Source organism: Anser brachyrhynchus, assembly GCF_964034855.1.
Source record: "Anser brachyrhynchus genome assembly, chromosome: 1".
Classification (NCBI taxonomy): Eukaryota; Metazoa; Chordata; class Aves; order Anseriformes; family Anatidae; genus Anser; species Anser brachyrhynchus.
Genome location: NC_137694.1, coordinates 198,032,750 through 198,051,029, shown reverse-complemented (window position 1 = coordinate 198,051,029; position 18,280 = coordinate 198,032,750). Strand labels below are relative to the sequence as shown.

General features: G+C 36.9%; 1 protein-coding gene across 2 annotated transcripts in view; it reads left to right on the top strand.

The window, feature by feature from the left end:
• ARHGAP42 (Rho GTPase activating protein 42) overlaps positions 1-18,280 on the top strand; it is a 171,858-nt gene that overhangs the window by 31,334 nt on the left and 122,244 nt on the right. For both annotated transcript variants that reach the window (XM_080592385.1, XM_080592386.1), the window contains exon 2: positions 9,075-9,170. In XM_080592385.1, coding sequence (XP_080448511.1) covers positions 9,075-9,170 — 96 coding nt within the window. The remainder of the gene's footprint in view (positions 1-9,074; positions 9,171-18,280) is intronic.

Here is an 18,280-nt window from a genome sequence, read left to right as displayed (position 1 = left end):
GGTATAATGAGAATTAAAATGCAAGGAGGTAGGAATATTGAAACAAAACAAAATTACATTGTTTAATATAGCAAAAAAACTGTGAAGCTACATTTAGGCCTTAACTTTAGAGAAGCAGATTTGCAGAACATACTGCCTGGCATCTTCCAGATTGCTGCTTACAGTACATGTTCACTATAAGCAAACATTTTTTGTTACCTTCGCTTTTTTCATTCATGTTTATTACTGTACAAAGTCAAAACTTAGTCATTGTATAGACTTTACAGCTTTTGCATAGCAAACAAAAATTCTTTTATTTCTGTTCATGTGCTTAGGTGAATAAGGTTAGGCTTCTACAACTACAGACAAAGCAGACACACCCAAGTGAGTTGGGGCGAAGAGAGGCATAGTGAAAAGAGGGGTGGAATACTACCAATTTTGTCTATAATATTGTTTGTTTCAGAAAGTTATGCTTCTGGGGAGTTTTAGTATGATTTTATTAGGAGATCATGTCTCAAATACAGTGCAAATGTGGCCAACCCCTCCCCCCCCCAAAAAAAAAACACCTCTCATTAAACATCAATATTCTGTTCTAGAATCAATATTCTAGAACAATCAGTATTGTTCTAGAGTCAATATTATGTTCTGTTCTAGTGTCTTCTTCAATAATATGTTGGATTTAGTGCTTAACCATAGAGAAATGCTAAGAATATTGAAAGTACTTTAAAAACTTCAAAAGTTTCTAACATAAGAAAGCTGTGTTTTAAAGAAGTTGGAGTAAATAGTTAAGTTTGTAGAAGATACAGACCTTTCAATAGCTCTTGCATCCCTGTGTTAAGAAAGTGGGGATTTTGTTGTGTTCAATCAAGGGGATTTCTCTGTGCTCATTAGAATGAGAAAGTAAATTATGGGCTTTTCTCATGGAAATATTCATGAGTAAGAAAACGACACTGAAAAATTTTGAACTGCTATAGTGCTTTATTTAACCCCAGAGGAATGCAGCAGTGCGTGGACTACGTGTTGACATATTCTGTTGATGTCCTTTTCCTTGATATTACGAGAAAGAAATTAGCTTCTCTGGAATTAAAGAGGAAAACATTGAGCCTGAGGTGGAAAAGCAGTGTGGGGTGGTTGGGATTGTGGGGTTGTTTGTTTTAGTTGCGTAGCATTGTTCCATGAATAGCAAGCTGGCAAAGAACATAGACCAAAGGAGCTGGCAAATACGGGGGATAAAGAGTTCATTGACAGCAACAACAAAACTCTCTGTCAGTACAGAGCAATGCCCCTTGTGCTGCAAAATCTTTGGCTCTGGACACTGGCCTCAGTATCCCATTGTGGTCATTTCTTGTGGCTTCTTCGTTAGAAGGCGTTATGGCAGGTGGCCAGCACTAGCTCCAGCTGCCCCTACAGACAGCCTCTCTGCCGTGCCAGCTTGCCCTCTGTTTTGTGGAATTAAATTCTTCTGCAGAAATTTGAGAAAAAATGGGATCGCTTGTAAGAGGAGTGTTGTTGTGTGCTTTTTTTTTTTTTTATGATAGTCAGAAAAGTTAATTTGTTCTGCAAATTAATTCAGTTGAGTTATGAAGAATAGCAAGTGTGTGTGTGCACATGAAAGTGTAAATAATTCATCTCATGCACTTCTAAGACTAGAAGTGCCACAGGCAGTCCTCCATGCAGTGGTGCAGGCTGTGAACCTTGTGCGCTTGGAAAGACTCTAGTGATAGAAGTCACTTAAAACTGAAGGTGGCAGAAGCTATTTCGGCTGGTTTTGCAGATTTATGTTTGTGTTTAAAAGGAATGCTAGCGTGCATTTTGAATTGCTTTCTAACTGTATGTGATATGGGCATGCCCTGGTTTCGTGGTAGTGATGTTTGTTAAGCTGTGATTACCTCTTCTGGCAGCAAAAGGCAGAATTCTGTTAACATAAACAGCTTGTGTAAATTAATTGCACTTCTGAGATGTGAGACAACGTCCCCATGCTGCTTTGGGCAAATTCGTAAGCCCATTACAGGTCCCCTTGTTTGGACGGACCTGCCATTGTATATATTAAATGGGAAGATTTTCTGTATGTGACAGTTACCATGGTGGTTGATTTTCATTAATTTTCATTTTAAAGTAATAACGAGTGATGAAGAGCGGAAAGACGAGAAAACTCCAGAAAAAATGCATTTTAGTGCTGTTTTCTGAATTAAGACCAACAACTGTGAAGCTGAGATTTCTAATGAGAAAGCCCTCGAGGCAGGAGGGAATTTGAAATATAATGGTGATAGACATGATCTTGTATGATCACTGCTCTTAACTGCTTAATCATTCATACCGCCTAAATATAATCATGCTGCCAGCTGCTGTGTTTACAGTCTCTGATGTGGAAAAAGATGTCCCACTGTGACATGTTCTACTTACAATCAAATTGACTATAGCACACACAGGAGCTGTTGAAGTTCAGTGCTTCTCAGTGGGGTGTTCTTGTTCCTCCAGCTTATTTCTGGCTGTTGATACAGCTCACCTCCTTGAAGGTCTTTCTTGTAGAAAATAACAAAACTGAGGCAATTCCCAGTTCATCTCCAAAACAAAGAAGCGTATCATGAAGTATTTAAGGAGATATGTATCTCACAACTATTTTCCTGGATAAATAATGTTTTAAAGATTTGTATTTCTAATACTGATCCCCCCTCCCCCCCCCCCCCACTTTTTTTTTTTCTTTACTTGTATCCATTTTAAATGTTTCCTTGCTTCTGTCTTTTGGTGCAGTAGGAATGCTGAAAATCATGCTCATAGCTGCTGGTTTGCTATAACAATGTCTCTATTATATATCTACTTTTTCAGGTGTTTAGATAACATAGCCAGAAAAATTGTTTATAGGGTGAGAATTGCTTTCAGGAAAATGATTTTATTTGTAAGTCAATTAAAAGAAAAAAAAAAAGTGAATCATTCATTTTCAGGTACTGAGAAGGAGTAAAAGTCAATGACCTCGATAAATGGTTCCCTGAGTTTTAGCATGCCATTTTATCAAGCACTCTAGCAATATCACTCCCTTTCTCTGCTTTATTCGGACATTGTAGTTGCTCCATGCTCGGTTTTTGCTTGAGTTACTTGGGTTCTGCTAAACCTGGACAGCAGTGCACCACCAAATGAGATTGCTCATAAAGCGTGGCCCCACAACACATCTTTAGTCGTACTTGGTAGAGGAAACAAATGGACCAAAGGTGTGAAACACCAAAGGTAGCTGTGCTCGGTCTCCATTTCAATCTTCAGCTGTCCCGAAACTCAGCCTACTGCAGACCTGCGTGGAGTATCCTGCCAGCTCAGCCATCGCCCCTTTGCTACAGCTGCCTTTGAAGCCGTACAGTAATAACCAGCTTTGTGTCAGATCACCAGATATCTTGCTGTTATTATTTAGCCGGAGTGTCTGCTGTTTGAAGTCTGCCTTACTGCATTCCTGCCTGTGCTCGGAGTTAATTTAGGCATGTTTAATCTTCTCGCTAGGTTTCAGCTGCTATTTTTCTTTATTAACCTAGTGAGTGATATCAAGCTTTACCGGGATGATTGACAGCAATCGGGAAGAGTGTTGGTTGTTGGAATTTCATTTCCTAATGAAATCATCCTTGTAAGTAAACAAGTAGAAAGGCTTCAGTTTTGTGTTGTGTGAGAGCAGTTTCTTGCAGGCTAGCTAGTTTCTTACTAGGGTAGGGATATGAGCCCATAGCAAGTGCACCAAACATCTGCTTTTGGAGCTTTTTTTGAGTCCTGTGTAGGTGGCTTGGGCTTTCTTCTGTTCCTCTAGCTGGCAGACTGGTAAAAGAAACCCTCACACCCCAAGCAAAACAAATTTTGTGTGCTTACCAACTTGCAGAAAACTTCTCAAGTTTCCTTATCTGTGGAACTTAATCTTTCTTGTGAAGGGCTGTGCCAAAACTAATACACTCAGTCTTTTGTCCTTTAGGTAATGGCATCCATCATTTCATCACTTCGTTGCAATATTTTATCCTCTCCTCCTTAAAGCTTTATACAATAATTTAATTTTGTCATCTCTTTAACAAACATAGGACAGGAAGGTTAAGGAACAATTCTAGTAATGCAAGGGAGTGCATCTTCCTATGCCCAGCATCTAAGGTCTTATCTGAAGCCTAAAATAAACTAATATATCACTGTTCAATCTGATCAATTCGATCCCTTTTTTTTGGCAATTTGTAGCAGAGCAAATCTTAAATAAACCTGACTTTTAGTGTAATGCATTTGTTTTCCTGTTTTTTATTGGTTAAATATGTATTAAGAAGATTGATCGAAAATATAAAAGTGTCAACTCCAGGAAGAAGTGGTTTTCAGTAGAGTAATGTGTTTCCTGCTTTCTCTGTGACTTTCCTGAATAAATGATGCCTTTTACTATTCTTTTATTAGCATTATGATACCGATACTTGGTATTATATATACCAGTATTTAACACTGGTGTGATACTGCTTTCTTGTGGTTAAGCTGCATTATCCTCTCATTGTTTCCAGCCATACTGCGGTATGTTTCTTTTAGTACTGCCTCTGACAAAACTCCACAAAACCCCCTAGCTGGCCGTTTGACTCGATTCAGCCCTGACTAAAACAGGCAGCTCCACTTCAGTTATCTCCCTCCCCTAACTATAAGCAGAGTGTAGGTGGCTGCTCATGCCTATATGTCCCACTGCTAACCTGAACCGATTCCTCCTTTGGAATTGGGGAACGCGGGACACACGAGGTAGGTGAGTACTGTTGGAAATCAAATGGTAGCAGAAGATGGAGCTGCCAATTAGCAGTTTACCCCTCTGGCAACGGAGGGGTGTTGGAGTGCATTTTCTCTTTCCCTGGCACCATTTGAGAGCCTACAGAAGAGCAAGAGCGACAACACTGAGGTTATTATTGAGACTTCTGAGTGGCCATCCTTCCCTGGATGTGCTTCCCTGGATGTGCATCCTTCCCTGACTTGTGCTGTCAGTGAGTAATACTGATAAGGCTTTTATAGTAATTTGCAGGATCAGCAGACTCTGAAGAGAATTTCTGACCTGGGCAAAGTGAAATATCCTGGTGCAGGTGGACTCCACAGAAAGGGGAAGATGACTATTAGGATGTACGCATTAGAAAATGAGTGACTCCTGTAATGCTACATAGCTTTTTAAGATCTGCAGGCTAATTTGTATGGTGTGATGGACCTCCATACATCTGGAAGGAGCAGAATGTATTGAGACTTCTCAGTGGCATTAAGACTCTGGGATATATGGTAATGAATGACATCTTGCAAAGCTGGACAAAGTCTTTGCTCCATTTCTCTTATTTATTTGTGGTATTATGGATTGCATTTGACTTAATTCAGTTTTGAATCTTTAGATCTCAGAAAGGAGGCCTGCTTATTTCACAGCTGGTCCTTGCTTTTTTATCATAGAATCATTGAATGGCTTTGGTTGGAAGGGACCTTAAAGACTGTCTAATTCCAACCCCCCTGCCATGGGCAGGGACACCTCCCACCAGACCAGGTTGCCCAAAGCCCCATCCAGCCTGGCCTTGAACACCTCCAGGGATGGGGCATCCACAGCTTCTCTGGGCAACTTGTGCCAGGGCCTCACCGCCTTCTGAGTGAAGAATTTCTTGTTTGTGTCTAATCTAAATCTCCCCTCTTTTAGCTTAAAAACATTGCCCCTTGTCTTGTCATTATCTGCCCAAGCAAAAAGTTGCTCTCGATCTATTTTTATAAGCCCCATTAAGGTATTGAAAGGCTGCAATGAGGTCTCCCCAGAGCCTGAACAGCTTTATCCTTAATATGATGTCTTCTAATATTTTCAAGCTCTTAAATAGGTCTTATGTAGAGCCAGAAATCTCCAAATGGTATCATTTTGGATAGTTTGAGCAAGTTATCTAATAAGCTATTTAAGTTTTATTACTTTTTTCTTAGCCAACATTTTGAAGTTAGATTAAATATGCTTTCTTCAGTTTCAAAACCTCTAAGCATTAATAAAGTGATTTACTGACACAGTGAAAGAGATATCAGCATCTGTGTGTGACTAATCCAGTATATAAAATGGAGGCTCCACCTTGTGTATTTTTATCATTTGTTTTCCTTTCCCTTGACTTTTGTTCCAGTGAACCCTGCACATGGGGAAGAGTGATAGGGGAGAGTCCAGGCTCCCTCATTTCCTTCCATATATCCGCAGAGATGCCAGTCATTATGGATAGTTAGTAGATTGTTCAGAGGAAATAAATCTGCAGTCCTATTAGTGACAGATAACTTTTATGTTTTGCTAGTACTTACCATAGAGCATCTTTTTCATTCATTTGCCTTAGGGCCATTTTATTCCTTTCAGCACCAATTGGTGTGCAGCAAGTTTATAGAAGTACTTAGGACTTGGTGAAGTGACTTGGTGGAAGAGCCAGCAATAAAACTATGGTTCTTCCCTTTAAACTCAAAGCAATATGCTGCATATAAATTAAAGTTCAGGTCTTTCTAACAGCTGTAGAATAGTTAGTTACTTAGATATCAGAGACAGTGTATTTCCGTAAAACAGAGAGTGCTTCATTTCTTTATAAAGATTTATTTTCATCTATACTAACAGTAGGAAACACTGTGTTTAGCTTCTAAGTTGTTAGTACATTTAATAATAATTTTTTCAATTTTAGGAAATGTAGGAAATGTTCGGTAAGGATGAAATAATTCAGTGTGGTTTTTAATGGAAAACACAGTATATTTTGATAATGATAAGATTTTTCAGTGTCAGGAAACTACAGGTGAATCTGCTTGATAACATTCTATTACCCGTGGCAGTACGCTGTGAAGAACAGTGTTTCTCATGCATAAAAATAGGATTTACAGAGAAAATTATGTAATGCAAATTTAAGGAAGCTTTATCAAGGCAGCATATTTTCATCTAAAGATAATACAAAAACTCTTTTTTTGTTTAGTATATAAAAATAAGTAACTTCAAAAAGCAGATGGAGTATATATTTAAAAAGAAAAGGTCTAGGAAGTAACTTTCAAATACTGTAAATCATTGCTAAATAATTCTTACTGATACGGTTCACAAGAAGTTAGTTTCAAATACCGTAAATCGTTGCTAAATAATTCTTACTGATACAGTTCTCAAGAAGTTACTTTCAAATACTGTAAATCATTGCTAAATAATTCTCACTGATACAGTTCACAATTTTCTTTTAAAGGAAATATATTTGCTAAATTTCAGGAAAAAAAACAGTTAACTGAGAGATATTTAAGAACTGCTGTGGTAACTTTGTTAATTTTTTTTCAAATAGTCAAAGGTGTAGTGGATGTAGGTTGAAGTAGAGGGGACATTTTTCCTTGGAAGGAGGAGCATTCTTTTCCTTTTTTTTATGCTGTTTATCAAAAAGATATAGATTTTGTTTACCCATTTCTTTACATCCTAGCTATTTATCTGATATAATTAAATAAATATATATATAAAAAGATATGAATCCTTATATAGACAAGAAATACCTGTTTGTATCTGTATTTTCTAAAGACTTTTGGGTCTGGTGTCGGACTGATGTACTCTATAGCTGCACGTAAGCATGGTGAATAGGAGATTTGAGCCCAGGAGTGGGTTTTGGCTCACTGGTGCCTGCCAGCCAGAGGCCAGTTTGAAAGCAGCAGGCACTGAGCAAACACAGGGGCAGGGCAAAATCTTGATAAGAACCGTGACTTTTGATAATGGTCACCTTCAATTACAAAAAAAACGATTTGCAGTTTCTTATTGCGTGGACTCTGATTTGAAAGGATTTTGAAAGGTTTTCAACCCTTACTGTGTTTAGGGTAATGGCATGTTTTTTAATTGTTGAAGATTGTTCGAATTTAAATAACACTGTGTGTGTGTCTGTCTGTCTTGATTTAAGACAATAGACGAATATCTGCATTTATACACTAGATTTTATTCCTGCCAGGAAAAAAGTTAGCCTTCCAGTTTCATATCCAGCTTTGAGGATACCGGTACAGCTAACTAAGTATTATATGGCTTTACAAGAGCGATGCCTTAAGAATCCCAGAATGGTTTAAATTGGAAGGGACCTCTGGAGGCCATCTGGCCCAAGCCCCTGCTCAGGCGGGGCCACCAGGAGCTGCTTGCCTGGGACCACGTCCAGGTGGTTTTGAAAAGATCTCCAAGAATGGGTACATGATGCTTTTGGATCAGAGTTTATGGCTTGGCTTTGGTTCATATCTTACCTAACCACGTCTTTTGATTAGATTTAATCTATATCAGACTCTTAATTGCCAGTTTTCCTAGCTTCTGAACAGACACCATAGATATGTTCTCAAGGACATGGAGAATTGTTGCTGTCATTCAGGGATCATCTAGACTGATAGCATTTGTAAGTCTTGACTGAGTTTGTTCATTACCACATTCATCTCCACACTTGTCGTTAGTATACCCAATGAAGGAAAGAATGGATTTATATGGTTCCATTGATATTTTATTTTTATTATGAATGTTGTTTGCCGGAGTGTATAGAATCCTAATGAAATTTTATGCTACGGGGTTTGGATTACTTTGACGTTTCCTTGGGACCTGAGATCCAGCTGTGTGTGATTCAGTGAAAACAGTGCTCATAGTGCATGGGCAACCTAGTTGATTAGCAAACACTTTTTTTTTTTTTTTTCCCTTTGATTTCTTTGTACAAAGCTTTTATGTATTACTGTACGATGTTAGTGTATTAGAATAGCTAGAGTATACTTTTTGGCAGTGTCATGTATAAAAGAAATTATCATGACTTTTATTTTAATCTGTGAACCAATCTTGCAGTATTTTAAACAACAGTAGTCTACCTACATAAGCGATTTACCACTAGTTGTTGATATCTTATAATATTTTTTCAAGAAATATAACAGTTTTTCAGTTCTCAACATAATTTATGTATTAGTGTTCAAAATGTGGCAACTAGTATGTTTTGTTGGGTTTCTGGGATATCTCAAGTAGTTTGATTTTAAATGGTGACAGGAATGAAATGAAATTACTGTGCAAAAAAGATATTAGAAAGGAAACTTTGTAAACAAAATACGTGAAATATTGCTCCAGTTGAGGTGGAGTAATTCTAAGTTTCTTTTTTCTCTTTCTTTCTCTTGAATTTTAGATTTATCCATGGCAGTGCAAAAATTTTCACAGTCTTTGCAAGATTTCCAATTTGAGTGTATTGGAGATGCTGAAACTGATGATGAAATTAATATTGGTAAGTATGTTCTGCAATATTTTTTTAGTTTGTTAAATGTTTACTGTGATATCACTGTTACAATGCGGCAGATAACTGCATATAAAAGAACTGAAAAATTGAAATAAGTGGCAACCATGGAAGATTTGAAAAATAGTTGTCAAAAAAACTGTCTTCATGAAGTAGCTTGGTCCATTGTAGTTCTAAGAACTCAACAGTGCTTTGTTAACTGAGTCAACCCTGAATCTTCTAAGTCCTGCTGCTGTTTTAACTTTAGACAGTTCTCTTTGGGATACTAAAAGGTGTGCAAGTTTCCCATGAAATAACCTGGGTCTGCAAAAAGCACTTAAGTACCTAGTAAGACACAGGAAGTATTTAAGAGTCTAAAAACAGGAATACGTTCTTTACAACTTGAGCATTCCTAAGTATATAGTGGTCTGAGTTTTTGCCAATAAAATTTACTAGCTGCATAATGTTTTGTCTCTGTGCACTCACAGGACTCAACAGCTCAGCTTGTCTTGAACATAAGTCTCTTTAATATCTTCAAAATATTCTTTCTTCAGCAGACCTAGTCCTGAAAACACATCTGGCATTCAGAAATTGTACCACTCTTTATTCCACAGCGTTGCTGCAGTTGCAGTGATGGTTTCGGGCAGCAGCACAGCAGCTGGGGTGCTCTAGCTTCTCTCAGCGAGAAACCTGGTTACTAATCCATCTTCAGAATGAGTAGGTTCAGTGTCATGAGTCTTAGATACCACGTGGCTCCTACATCTCTCCCAAAACATCTGGGAAGAAGGGAGGTGTGGTTGTTCAAGAGTTGCTTCTAAAAATAAGCAATTTGGCAGTACAATAAGGAACGTAGGACTTGTTATTAGTTTAAAAAAAAAAAAAAGACGCACATAATACAGAGGGGAAACTCAAGATTTGGGCTTTTCAGAATGTATCTCTTATGATGGTCTATTTTCAAATCTCCTCACCCTTCACTGTTTTCACTGTTTCCCTTTTCCTGGGTCAGTTAGCTAGCCATTGGACAAAAGTCTACTTTATTTTACAGGCAAGGTTTGCCTCACCTTCATCCTACACCTTTATGATGGTTAGAAGGCTGTCCTCAAAGATAGCTGGTATTTGTTCACTGTCTTCCACTAACCTTTTATGAGGGAGGACTTATTAAAAATTTTATAAACACTGACATATAAAAAGAGGAGAGTGAAAACACTGAGCTGCTTCTATTCAGACATAAATCTGCATACATTCTTTAGGTGTATCAAAGTTGGAGAACTTCAGCCCAAAAGGTTTGATAAGGGATTTATTTTTTTTCATTGACTTCAACATAATAAAAAGAGGCAATTTGTGCTCAGTAATTATAGCCAGTTTCTAACCTTTTCATTGAGGACACCAATTCTGAGCATAAATTATTTTTTCTGTTCAAACTGCAGCACCTTCATCAAACCAGATATACCCAGTATTACATCTGTTGCAAAAGCAGTTTACTGAAGGTCGTGGCAGTATATGGAAAAGATCACTTGTGTGTTCTGGTCAAATAAAAACAGTTAATGTAGAGGCATTAATTTAATAATAAGTATTGGTTCGTTAACTTTAAGTGCAGATCGTTTTAATGGAAGTGAAACTTCTGTCTTTGTATTTAAAAAGCAATATGGAATTAAGAGCCAACTGATACATGATGTAACTTTAAAAACATCTTTGAGAATTTTTTCCTAATAAACAAAAAGAAGTAACAAAAAAAACAACACAGTAGAATACTCAGCTTTTAGGATGGCAAGATAAAAGCTCTTAGTTTCTTAATTTTTTGAATTAAGGCAAATGTTTAATCAGCTGATGAATTCTTCATTCCTTTTGAAAACAAGTAACTAAACAAATTACTGAGTGAATAAAATGAGAAAATGCTTTAAAAGTTCTTGGAGAGAGTTCCAGACAACTCTGCAGATATTTAAACGCTGTGTATTTTTACTAATTGGTCAGCAGACAGATTAATATTTAGAAACGGATACCACTGAAACTAAATAGAGCAATTCAAATCATTTAATTCCAGTGCCTCTATACAGTAACTCCTGGTCTGTCAATCACTTTGAAAGTTTCTTTTTCAAAGATGTATTTGCTCAGCTTATTGATGAGCTTACATATGAAACATTTTACAATTGTTTTATAATTAACTACTACAGTAAATAGTTACTTTCTGATTTCATACAATCCAGTTTCTTAAATAGGAGTGCATAATATTATGGTACAGTTATACATTTGGAAGTTGCTAGGGAAGTATGAAAAAGGTGAAATTTAGTATCCGAATTTAGTAGTTTCATGTGTGAATTTTATTACTTTGTAGATTTTCTTAAAACATTCAAAAAAGTAGAAAAGCATTTTTGTGCATGACTATGACGCACTATATTCCAATTTACTAAATGCAATACTTTCTGTGATTTTTTTTCTGAATAGTTAAATATACAAATATACTAAAAATTAATCATATGTTTATTGCACTTTTTAACACTCTACATATTATTTCTTGGCTGTAAAAGTTAATTGCACATATTTTATGCATTTAAACTAAATCTACAATATCTCAAAGTTTATGTCTCAGATTTGGTCAGAAACGTTTTTGAAGACGTAAGGGTTTGCATTTAAAATGAGGTGACAGGACAAGGAGGACTTTCATTTTACTTGTAACCTAAATGTAGCAAAGAAGAGACATTTTATTGTTTGGACATTAAACAGGCATTTAAAACTATTTAGGAAAAAACAGGGTTCATGGAGCTTGACAGCTGATTTATTTCACTTGGAGCTTCAAAGAAGGGATTTCTAGCTTCTAAGGCAACCATCCCCTGATGGATTGTCGTGTACATCAAAGAAGCTTATAAGAGTAAAAGGTAAACTGACAGGAATCAAATTCAAGTCTAACAGAACGTGAATGATACTGTGTGCTTTTATAGGGTAAGTCTCAATTTTTGATCTCCCTAGAGGAGTGACCTAGAATTTGTCCACACCTTTAACATGGCCCAACAAGCTCAATGTACTTTTTTATTATTTTTTTTTTAAATCATCAAAGACAGCTTTGTGTAGATGAATCCTGCTCTCTGTGCCGCCTTCACCTCCTTTAAGAAGAGCAGTGATTGTGCATGCCGTTGGGAAGTTTTACTCCAGTCTCCGGTGATACTCTGATTTGATGACTTTTGTACAAAACCACCAAATACACAGGGACTTAATACAGGGACTACGTTCTGAAGGTTTTAAAACATATTTCCATTTCAAGCTTGGTGTTAGAAATGCATGCTAATATTACCTCCTGGATAAGGCTTCTTCTTTCAGAATGTCATTATTTGTTTTTTAAAAAAAAAAGTTTCAACTTTTAAAAAAATTGGAACATAGGGGATTTTTATTTCTTTTAACTATAATAAGTTAAAAACTGAGTTGATTGCTCTGTGCACTTTCTTTGATGTGAAACCAGAGTTGCAGGTCCCTGTTCGTTAGCTAAACACACTCAATATACACAGAATTGTGATAGCATTCTTCAGATTTAGTTAATTTAATATTTAATCCAGTGGTGGATTTGATTTTTTTCCTTTAATTATCATATTTGATTTAAATATTTATGATTTCTTACTGTTTATTTACAAATGTTTAATTCTTTTGTAGAAGCGATGTCCCTTTTTGACAAAAATGTCTGTGGCTATGGCTGTAGAATGCATTTTATGTATTCTTTGTGCACTGTTGCAAATTACCAAAATTTATCTACTTAGCCACTTTCCGACGTACCATGCCCAGTTTAGAATCAGACACTTTGTGCCCATGTTATAAGTTGTTCCTCTGTTTTTTTTCAGTAAGCAGGCTGGCTTATTCCTCAAATCAAATACAAATTGATTTTTTTTTTTTTTTGAACTCTAGACATGGAGTATTCATACTATAAAAAGCCTTTTCAGATTTAAAATCTGCTAACAAATTGAGTTTCTCATTAAAAAATAAACCTCTAGGAACAATTATCAGTGTTGTCTCTTACCCCGTATCAAAATGCACGTGGCAGCATGTGATGTGCAGCGTTACAAAGGCCGTAATATTCCTGGTTAATAGCACATGGACATTAGTTCCAATGGCATGTGATTCAGCCAAACGTTAATTTTTTGTGTGATTGAAATTTGTGCATGAAGTGGCATCTTAACACTAAAACCATTAGTCATCAACACTAAAAAAGCATGGTAATGAAGGCTTGATGTAACTCACTCTTAAAAAGGAGAGGATGTCATCTTACAAACAGCCGTGCTTTCCTCAATATTAAATAGTGAACGGCAGTGCCAAGTCTCAGCTCTTAAACATTTATCATGTACATAGATAGTCTCAGCCAGCTATTCTATTAATATTTTGCATTAAGTTTAAATAAGTGAGAGCTTTTTGCAAAAACAAATGCGTGTTTTTAAAACATTACTATACTGTTAGGTAACCTAGACTGTAGCACAGTTAAGTGCAAAGACTATGTTTTTAATGAACTAGAGTCTTTTGTGTCAATATACACTGTGCAGACATAAATTATGCAAGGAGAAGGTTCTCCTTTTCCAATATTATCCAGCTTGTGTCACCTAATTTCTTCTGCAGGAATCTCCGTGTTTTTATCCTCCTTTCTTCTGTTTGTTATCTGGGTTGTGGCTGATACAGATGAGAATAATTAATAATACTCAGTAGAACTCTGTCATTGTTCTGTCTTGTGTTTTTTTTAGCAAGTTCTTGTCAATTTTGTACTGAGACTTACTATAAGTTAATGAGATTTGATATCAGCAGTGTAAGACAGTGCTCTTCAGAACTAAAGGAAAACAAGACAATACATTCTGTTTTTTCCTTTGTTTTATGCCCCTCACCACGGGGTACCAAACCTTGGCCATTACACTTGGCCATTTTACTTTAACTGTTCTTATTGTTGTGTGCTATATAAGAAAAAGCACTGAAAGGCATATGTATTTCACTGTGTGGCTACTGATTTTTTTTTCCTGAAGTCAGAAGTACTTTTAGAGAGCTATATTATGAAAGATTTTTCAGGTAGCATCAGATGCTCAGTTTAGGAATGTAATAGGATTATGATGATCTGTAAAAATCGTTATTATTAATTAAGGCACAAGGAATAGGTGAGGAGTTTTTAAATTTGGTATCCTTCTTCGTGGGAAATGAGTTCTCTTGCTGCTAGCAGTTGCAGCTCATGTGATCTTTACATGCTCACATTGTAAGTCATTAATAAATAGGGTGATTGAAATTGCTAGTAAGTAGCTATCTACAGAACTATTAACTCATACCAGGCAAGTATGTTGTGTATAGCACTTAGTTTCAAGTTGAACTTTGAAAAATCTACCAAAACGTACTGGGGAGGAAGAACTTACTTTATTTTTTTAATAATAAAAATAAAATAGAAGAAAGAAAGAAACCTTTAACAATAGTTGTTTGTTAGACTCTGCTGCTGTGGTCCTAAGATCTTGTGTTTGAGTTAAGCAACCATGCCAGAAGCTCATTCTTCTTTTTTAGCTTGTACTGGGCATCCACATGCCCAGTGCTTTCAAGTTAGCAGCTGCTCGGCCCTCTTGGAGAGCACGTCAGTGGATAAGTATCCAGTCATTCAAAGCAGCAAATAGATCCACATCAAGTGATTAGTGTATAAAAGTATTCAAGTAAAAGAAAAAAAAATCCCCCCATCTCTTAAAAAAAATGTAAAAGGTTAATTGGCATTTCAAGATGCAAATTCCATTTTTAATGTTGCAAATTGTGCATGCAATGCTACATTAAAACAGAAAAAGACAATTTATAGGAGCTTTAGGCTTGCCTAATCTGTATGGAGGCAAATCTTTACAAACCAATGTATTGACATTACAGTCGCCAATTAGGGTACACTCACTTTTAACTTGTAAGAGGCTCCAATCAGGGACTTCAGAAAATAGTTGTCAAGCTAGTCACAATTTCAAGTCACCTCTATTGTACCTCTATTGTATGTGGTGTGAGATGGACTGTTGAATTAGTCTGTCTGTTCAAAAATTAATTTTTAAGCTGTCTTGAGCCACCTACTGTCTGAATCACTTTGGATATCCTGCAGGTCATCACCTTAATCACTTGAAGTTAACTTTGAAGTTCAAGAAAGTTTTTATAATTAATATTCTACCTACGTTGCACTGAACTCCCATTTGTAATTGTGTTTCTCAATGGCATTACCAAATATCAAATAAGTCATTTCAATGAATTCCTGTGGCTCGGATATACTGCTGCCTTACCCAAACCAGGGAAAGGAGGATCTTGCCACCACCTTGAGGGTGGAGTTTCTGGGGGTGGATTTTATTAGTGTAGGCATCAGCTCAGTAATTTTTTTTAGTGCTTGAGTTTGTTGACCTTGTGGAGCATATTAAAGACACGCATATTTACCAAAGGCATTTTTTAGATGGGTGGGAAGGGGTTGAGTCCTGAATTAGCATAGAAAGCTATTTGCGACTCAGTGTATTTGCATAGAACAATTGTATGCTGTTTTTCCACTGCAATTACCTGCCTAGATTTGCCAGCCTTCTCTCCTCTGGTTGGAAGAATGAATTTTCAGATTAACTTTTAAGTCACCTTTAAAGCAATTTTGTATAAGCTACTTGTAAGATCTGAAGCAGAGGACAGATTTCCTTGGTACTTGTTTTGGTCTATTTTTATCTACAGAAGTTAAACAGTAACTAATTATGGGAGGTACTCAGCACAATCAGGATGTGAAGTGCCTGAAGTATTTGTTTGAAATCTGTTCCTACCATTATTATTATTACTTCTTTTTTTTTTATCCCTGTTGCATATTTAAACAAATGCCACCTGTTTTCAAACACTATTGTTTATTGACTCCAAGAAATGAGTGATCTTATGCTAGGGCTAGGATCCCATAGAGACTTCAAAACAGTATCTGCACCAGAAAGAAAAGGTTGGTTTTCTGTGGGTCCATAGTTGGTTGTGGAAGGTCACATGAGGCTGGCAAAGCAGGAGAATAAGTAATGTTGGTCTTTATCTGTGCAGGAAGAAAAGTTAAAATAAGGTCAACAATAAACACAGACCTTGTTTTTTCTTCTTCTCCAAGATACATATCAGAATGTTGTTAGAATTTGCATGCTCCATTGTTAAGATATTTATTCAAATGACAAAAATTAGACTGGAGTGGCTGATGCAGTTACCACCCATCCTGTCTGTCGTATCCTCCTTCTGTGGCAGTAGAAGTTGGATGTGAAGTAGGGGGATCTCCTGAGCCATGGCAGTTTATACATCCTGCTGTGATGAGAGAGTCTAAAATTCATGCTAGCTCATTTCAGTTACGTTGGGCTACAAACTGTGGTCTCTCAGACTGTCCCTTGCCATGGAGCTCGTGCTGCTAACAGAAAGTGGTTGAAGCTGGTGATGGATAGCAGTAGATTTGGCTGTCCTGGTGCATTCTGCTAAGCAGTTTAAATTTGATGTGAGCAACTTGAACAAATAGAAAAGTCCATGCCACTCACTGGTCAAGATGAAGCATCTGTTTTGTCCTTCATTATTAGATGAAACTTCTGAACTCGTGTAGATGCTTTCTGCTTTATCATCTTCATCCCATGACTTCACCACACCTCTTTTTCCCTCCTTCCTCTCTTTGTTTTGTTAATGTCCAGCTCCACGATTTTTTTCTAGAATTGGATGTCCCAACGGAACTATAATGTAATGAATATGAATGCCTGTGGGGAGACGGTTAGCCTGAGGACTACAGAATCTCATTACAGAGATGTTTGAAAGTAACTCGTGTGTGCTGTTGCTGCTCATAATACACTGTTAGTAAAAAGGCGTAACACTTCAGAGTTGTCAAGTTAGTATGCCTCTTAAACAAGTTACTCATTTTCAAAAACAAGTTGTGGTTTGATCAACTCGGCTTTGAGATACTCATCTTCAGGCTTGAGCAAATAAGGTGAAGGACTTTTACTTTCTAAAAACAGAATCCTTAGTAGAGCTTGGGGTTTTAAGCCCAGAAAGTCCTTGATCACTTTGTAGGCCTAAATTCAACAAAGTAATTATGGCAAACCTAACATTAGCTGCAGTATTTGCTGATAGTTTTCATAACTAAATTGTTCCATCATTCAAATAATAAATGCACTAAATTTTACAAATCAGAAAAAAATATATTAATGATTCTCAGCTGTATCCTGAATGTATTGCTTTTCTTTTTACTTCCCCTTAATTCAGCACCCACATAGAGCCACACACAAATAAGGTTTATACAGCTGGAAGGATGGAAATACCTTTTTTTTCCTCCTCATTTGAAGTATGGATGTGCCTCTGAAGAATCAGCGATCTGGCAAGCTAAAAATGTAGTCATAATTACTTCTAATTCCCTTGTTTATGGAATGCTAGGATTTAATATTACTTCCGCAGCTTAATATGTTGTATGTTGCCCAATGGTTGTTTTCCACATTGCCTTAGCTGCTCAAAAAACTCGAGTATGAAGTAGCCGTTGTTTTCTGAGAATTAAAGATTTCTATTTCTAGTCAATTTATGTTATGATTCTTTCTAGTGAGATTTTGCAGAGGGGGACACAAAGGAAAGCAGGAAGGGATTGGAGGAATCTCTGATTTTAACCAGAGCCCACCTTTGATCTTATCTATTTCTGAATACTCTGAGGTTTTAAAGCTGTTCGTCCTTTGACAGGCCTTGGATATCAGTCACGTCTGGAAAAGTCTGATCTGCTCAAGTCAAAGGTTAATGGATAATTTAATTTAGTTAAAGATTAATTAATGGATTTTTACAGTACAGGACATTACACCATTCGTTTCAGTGGAGGCCAAATCAAGCTGTTAGGGTTTCAAAGTCAGTCTCCAAAAACTCAGCTTGTGAAAGCACGTTGAGGTCACTTCATGCCTGCTGGGCTGAAGCTGAGGTAAAGGATCTGGTTCTCCACGCCCCGCTGAGCTAGGCCACTGGAACACCTGGGCTGCAGGACTGCCCTGCGTGTGGCTCCATCAGGTGGAAGCAGAGGCTGACTTCTCGTTGGCAGATGCAATGATTGTAAACCCTATTAGTGGCATAGAGATGAAGTCTTGCTTAACAGCCACTTGTCTGAAATGGTTACCTCTGCTGTGTGAACACGGTGAAAATAGAAGGTTTGATGTTTTCAC